Source organism: Haliotis rubra, unplaced genomic scaffold (assembly GCF_003918875.1).
Source record: "Haliotis rubra isolate DU_JTF1 unplaced genomic scaffold, ASM391887v1 Scf610, whole genome shotgun sequence".
Lineage (NCBI taxonomy): Eukaryota > Metazoa > Mollusca > Gastropoda > Lepetellida > Haliotidae > Haliotis > Haliotis rubra.
In genome coordinates this window covers 32,144-38,935 of record NW_025767314.1, presented here as the reverse complement: position 1 = coordinate 38,935, position 6,792 = coordinate 32,144, and the positions used below count along the sequence as shown (strand labels likewise).

At 39.5% G+C, this 6,792-nt stretch overlaps 1 protein-coding gene across 1 annotated transcript; it reads right to left on the bottom strand.

Annotated features, from left to right (window-relative positions):
- Positions 1–215: 215 nt before the first annotated feature.
- LOC124255871 (cell death abnormality protein 1-like) lies at positions 216–6,553 on the bottom strand. Its single transcript, XM_046689815.1, has 5 exons — positions 6,500–6,553; positions 6,168–6,228; positions 4,763–5,746; positions 1,194–1,302; positions 216–706 (listed from the first exon to the last, which is right to left on the bottom strand). Exons 2-5 carry the CDS (start codon positions 6,217–6,219, stop codon positions 397–399), a joined length of 1,455 nt encoding a protein of 484 aa, XP_046545771.1. The 5' UTR covers positions 6,220–6,228; positions 6,500–6,553; the 3' UTR covers positions 216–396.
- Between the last annotated feature and the right edge of the window lie 239 nt (positions 6,554–6,792).

The following is a 6,792-nucleotide window of genomic DNA, read 5'->3' as shown; positions in this document are numbered from 1 at the left end:
ATATGGAAAAATGTATAAACATTAAAACGATTACAAAGGAATTATAACAACGTCCTAAATGTAGTTAGATCGCAAGTCTGGCAATCCTCACGAGCGAAGCTTTATGGTCCTGATCAAAATGATACAAACACCATCACAATTGATATGCAAATTCAGGGACGAATAATGGTTCAATGTCATACATTCTATTGATCTTGTTACTGCTTACAATAAGGTTAAAGGCGGTGGGTGTAAACTAATGGTTAAAGAACCCACTCGTCAAGGTGGGTCGATTCCCCACATTGGTAAAATTTTTGAAACCCATTTCTAGTGTCCCCGCAGTGATATTTCTTAGACATTGCTAAAATCAGCGTACGACTATACTAACTCACCGACTCACTACAATCAGGTTAAAATCTAATCATCAGCAACTGGCGATACATATCGTGCATCTATAGCTGTGTCTGTTTCTGTTGCTCCAGACGAAATTCCTGTTATGTTTGCATCTCCGTCAGCAAGACCAGTGCCTCTTGTTTGGAAAGAACAACCCGCTAAAACAGGAAAGGCGGGGGCCATCTCTTGCCCGATTTCTTGGCTGTTTGATGTCTCAGACTCCTTGTCCATGTCTGTTTCTCTAATTTCACAATACCGATGTAAGGCCTCGTACTCTCCTCTTTCTTCTTGTGGTGTTCCTGCTCCATGTTCACTCTCACCCTGCTGATTATTCCTGAATAGTAGAACGATATAGTCATCAGGTAAACAAATGCACCGTCGTTATTTTTGGATTTCAGATTCCCCAGTTGATAGGTTTCAATAACACTCAGTTGTATCGTCCTCTATAGTTAAACTGTTTTTGATTTACTTGCTAGTTTTAAATATATATCTGTGATAATCTAGTTGTTTTACTGCCCTTCGTTGGCAGGTGTTTATAATTTAATTTTTAATCATTAGAAATCTATACCTTGTTTTAGTCACGATATGGCTGAAATATTGCCGGTGTGACTTAAAATCTTAAATCACTCACTCATTCAATGACACTCATTTACAATGGCAAACTGTGAGCATGCTTGGATACAATGTTACATTTGTAGACGAGTTTCCATTTAATGTTGAAGTATAGTAAAAAGCGTCAGTCATAAACGTTCAGTGCTGAATAATCTGTTTTAAGCAACTGCTATATTTACTTAGTACACATGCCACATGTACACACTGACCTCGTCGTAGTGAGACCCCTGCGGTAACAGATGCAACATCCTGCTACTGCCACAAACAGTGCTGCTATCAGTGATACTGCGTACAGGTTTATGCCACTCGCCGATTTACCTGAAAGAGATGGATAATGTCAGCTGAAAAAAGTATCAAACAATCTGGTCGTGTTTTATAATGTCATCCCTTTATAATGTTAGGAGTGAATAACGAGGTAGGGTGATTAAGGAATGCATACATGTAGTCTTGAGAGGCAATTGAAAAGATAGTATAAGAAATATACTGAGTCAAAAAAGAAACTTTACATTCTTTCTTCAGGGCACTATAAAAGAACAAGAGATGGTAAGATGGTTAAATTGGTATTATTTCATTTCTGAGATCTGTGTGATGTACTCGATACACTGACAGTGCCATAATCAGTTCCATTAGTCTACACCGCCGTTCCAAAACATGGGTATACAGAATGTCAAGTCACAAGAATAAAAATGCGAAATTTCTCAGTTCAATATCGTGTATGGCAGCCCCGCGCATTCACCACTGCCAAACACCGTCTCCTCATCGACTGCCTGATGCTTGTGAACACGTGGTTGGGGATTCTGCGCCATTGCTCTTGCAAGGCAGCGCCAAGTTCCTGCAAATTCTGAGGTTGGTTCCTAAGACCACGAAGCCTTCTCCCAAGTGCATCCCAAACGTGCTCTATTGGATTAAGGTCAGGGGACCTCGATGGTCAATCCATGACGTTGATTCCAGCGTTTTGAAGGACATTTCGTGTCAACATCGCGTTATGCGGCCAAGCATTATCATGCTGGAACTGTAGACCTTGGCCATGAGCCGCCATGAAAGGAACGAGTTCAGGGGTGAGCACCTGGTCGCGGTAAGCAGCAGCTGTGAGGTTTCCACGGATGACCAGAAGTCGGGAACGGTTGTTCCCACAGAAAGCACCCCACACCATGCAACTTCCGCCCCTGAATCTGTCGACTTCCTGTACACAATATTGGGCATACCATTCACGATGTCGTCTCAAGACTCTATGCCTGCCGTCCGCGAATCTGAGGGTAAACCCTGGATTCATCGCTAAAGACGACTCGATTCCAGTCTCTCTGGGTTCATCGGAGGTGACGCTGGGCCCACAGCAGACGTTGACGTTGATGAAACGACGTCAATATTGGCCCACGATATGGACGTCGAGAATGGAGATTGGCAGCCCGCAACCGATTTCGAATGGTCTGTGAGGACAGTCGACCTCTAAACATCTCAGCCCTGGTTCGTGTAGCTGGCAGAAATCTGTCACATAGGTGACGTAGGACGCTTCGACGGTCTTCTGCTCGTGACGTCACACGTGGACGACCCGACCTTGGGCGATCAGAAGTGGTGCCAGTTTGTTGTAGACGACCTCGCAAGTCATACACAGTACGATGCATCCCATTGCTCTTGCGACGTCAATAACTGATCTTACCGCTTGCAACATGCCAACGGCACGTTCACGTTGCACATTTGACAATCGTGGCATTTCAAGTACCGTTAGAACTGTGGTTTAAAAGTGTTTTTTCAATTCTTGAGGCCAATGCAAACACGTGCATATGAAGAAAACTTCGATGCGAAGATCACATGATCGACTGCACGTGCAAAACCTGATTTGGCACTTACGTCATTTGCACGACGAATAGATGGGTTTGAGTGGGTTTTGCTAACGTTTTTCTAGAGTCGAAAGTAAGGGATCCCATTTCGGATACATAGATGTATCATCAGAGAAAAATTATTCAATATTTTTCAAATTACATTTTGAGTTTCTTTTTTGACTCAGTATATTATCTTCACAATTTTGCCGTGGGGTTCTGTTAAATAGCATAATGAATTTTCAATGATTTAGCATGTATAGTATGACCAGACATTATTGAGAATTTTAGGAATTTGTTCAATTGGATTTCTAGTATAAACAACCTTGACCAGCTTTCAAGTGTTTGGTTTCATTCAAGCGAGACAACTCCGTTAATCCTTTTTCATTAGTTTGTGAAGAGTTATCCCCCTTTGTTTACTTGCTAGCAGACGACATTTTCAGTGATCCTCAGTATGGATGATTTAGAGAAGAGGAAGTTGATTTCAAAGTATTATAACAAGGACAACGGATCAGCTAAAGTGATTTCAAGTAGAACAGGCATCCCTTTGTCCACTGTTTATCATGTTTTGAAAATATTGCAAATGGATATGGCATTGAGCACCAGGGAGGCGCAGGTAGGCCCAGAAAATTGAGTGTCGGTGACAGGAGGCGGCTTGGTATTCACCGATCACAGATCATGAAACCTGAAGAAAAGGATCGAAGGTTGAACTGGTGCTTACAGCATAGAAATTTGAACTGGGACAATGTGATTTTCTCAGATGAAAGTTTTGTGTGGCTGTTTCCTAATACACTGAAATTCTGGACCAAACAAACTGAAAAACCTTTGGTTTCGGACCCAAAATATGACATTATTAGATTGACCAAGCTATAGCCCTGACCTAACTCCAATAGAAAATGTTTGGGGACTTATGAAGGAAAGTGTCAATAAGAAAGTTCTGACAAATATTGCTGAAATGAAAGAAGAGGTGGTCCGATATTGGGACAGCATGGACCACGACTTTCTAAATTCTTTGATTAGTAGTATGCCCCGCCGCATTCAAGCCTGCATTGCTGCCCATGGTGACTTGACAAAATACTAACTGTTCACCTGTTTTTGAATCAGGAGTTATTTTCTGGTAATATTCACATTTAATACGTGAGTAATAAGTGAAAAAAATATAAAAATTTACAATCTTTAAATTCTCAATAGTTTCTGGTTGTACTGTATGTACAAAATATACTGCTAATCGTCAAAGAACGTATATAACTCAATCTATGTAAAAAATACCATGTTATAACTTTCGGTAAACCTAGTTTACATACAAGGAAAACTATATTTTGTAGTTTCATCTTGTCATTGTCGTGCGCGCATAACTGTCATGAGTATAGCAATGTTTTTTAGCAAAATATACGTTGAATTGCTTTGATCTTAAACCTTGAATGTTTCAAGAGCCTTTCGGTCATATGTTTTTGTGATTGTATTGTACACGTAACTCTTAAGAATATTACAATGTTCTTTAGCACTAATCAAAATTAAATTAAATTATTTACGTTTTTGTCGTCGTTAACATCTCACTCATTGATCCTGATGTCTGCTACTCGAGATTTGCAATCTTTTGTGTACCAACCAAAACATTTGTACCAATCCTAATGTCATGACGATCATTGTACCTCAAATTAAGTATTCATTTTTTTATTCTGTCAGATTGTTGAATAATAATTTACTGAAATGGCTCATAATGTCCCATACAGTTTTTGTTTCAGACAAAGAACCGCGATTTTATATTCAGGTTATATTAGTGTTCCATAGATATCCTCAATGTTGTCAGTATATACACTTTTAAGGATTTAAACGTGATTTTTCAAAATGAAATGATTTTAACGCCTATATATTTGAAATCAAACGTCCACCTATTTTGGATTGTCGTTTATCCCAGGAAGCATTACAAACCAAAAATGGTTTCGTTTAAAATGATTTACCTGTGACACAAGATTCGTCGCTGCACTCGGTTGTTGGAATGTCTTCTGAACAAGTACGCATACATCCTTCCTCAGTGATGGTGCATTCCTTGATACATTTGTCAGTAATCTGAGCACACACATCATCAATGCATGTCTTATTGGTGAGATTACAGAATTGTCCATACACCTCACTGTTGCAGTTGTGTAAACAAGACCCGTTGTTTGATTTGCAAGTGTAACTAGCGCAGATGTCAGAACATGGTATGCAGTCCTTTCCAAAATGACCAGCTGTACAACCCTCGTCACAGGCACTTGTGTTGTCACATTGTTTGTTAAAACAGTTGGAGTTACACTGAAATTCACACATTGGGCCATACCATCCAGCCACACATCCATGAATGCACTGACCACTCTCGTTGTGGCATTCTGGTGTACACTCGTTTGTAATGTTTCCATCTTCTTCCACACACTGGCCCTCAGAATAGAACACTGGGTTAGGAAGACAGTTTTCACTGCACATTTCAGCACATTCAGTCCCGTATAATCCAGGAGCACATACTCGTGCACATTCACCGACACATGATCCCGAACAGTAATTACACGAGTACTCACAGTTTTTGCCATGATAATCTGAATGGCACTGGTCACATGTTCCTGTTATTCTATTGCACGATTGACATCTCTTGGAACAATCCTTGCAAGCTGAGCCGTAGTAGGAATCTTGACAGTATTCCCCGTCACATCCACCTGGACATTTGGAGCAGTTTTGTGTTGGAACTGGACAAATTAGTTTGCAGTTTACACCGTGATACCCTGGTTCACAACCTTCTGTGCAATTACCAATGCCAGTATTTTCTAATAATTTGCATTTCTTCTCTTTGCAATTCTTGCTGCATTCAGACTTGCATTTTAGATCGTAATATCCAGTTTCGCATTCTGTGATGCAGTTTCCTGATGCTGGATCACAGTTTGAACAGTGTTGGCTTTTATGACAGTGGTCAGCTGAAATACAGAAGAGCATCAGTAGCCCTTTAGCATATGTAATCATACATGGAATATTCTCATGTAGGAAATAAAACAATTAATCTACATTGAAAACTGAAGGTTTCAAAAATAGTCATTACAAGAGAACAGGAGAACATCAGTATCACTTTTCAATCATACATGGAGTAAGCCAGTACACTGTGTAGAAACAAATCATCAATATTGATAACTGAAGGTATCGAAATTTGTCATCACGGTGGTCAGTGGAAAAACTGGAAGATATCAGTAGCACATTGCCAGCTATGTTGCTTAATCTTTCAATCCTTGTAAGCCCGTGCAGAGTAGTAAAACAATTAATTAATATTGCTAAGTTACATTTTTGGCTTTAAAAATAGGACCCATATATTGTTTCGTGAAACCTGTTGACAAATTACCTTACCTGGTGTTGAAAGAATCAAACAGGCAAACGTTAGGAATACCAAAAATGACATGATTTTTTTCTGAAAAATAATAATACGTACACATAAACGGTGAACAGAGTAATACGAATACATAATCATGAGTCATCTGAAGAAGAAGCCTTCTGCCTGCAGTTTTTACTGGCGATAGAATTACAATGGGCGTAAACAATTGGTTGATTATGCATTAATATAATTTACTGCAAAGTATTATCAGCTTCAATGTGGGCAAAGAATACATGTCCAACTAGCAAATATTTTAGACGTATTGGATCAAATTCTATGAAACTACTGACAAAATATGAAAGTAAACCTCACTTGTGCGGCTTTGCCAGTGTGTTTTACATGTCACGCATGTAACAGCTCTCACACAAATGACAGTGTAAGCGAGTGTGGATAATATTCCCTGAGATACATGGAAATTGAAACTATGATCTCGGCCTCAACGAACGCGTGTTAGCCAAATCATACTGTAATTGATGCGTTTCATCTTCCTTTTTATTATATGTCTTAAATTATCATTCAGTAATACTAGTACTAGTTGTTATCCTAAATGATTAAGATTCGCAGCTGTGATTTGCCGGTCGTGCAGTTTCTGAAAGCACG

Excerpts from the sequence above, each read along its gene's own strand:
- LOC124255871 (XM_046689815.1), bottom strand. The coding sequence starts at position 6,219 with ATGTCATTTTTGGTATTCCTAACGTTTGCCTGTTTGATTCTTTCAACA. Across the intron at positions 5,747-6,167 it reads TTTGATTCTTTCAACACCAG|CTGACCACTGTCATAAAAGC; the intron begins GTAAGGTAATTT and ends TCTGTATTTCAG. Across the intron at positions 1,303-4,762 it reads CGACGAATCTTGTGTCACAG|GTAAATCGGCGAGTGGCATA; the intron begins GTAAATCATTTT and ends CATCTCTTTCAG.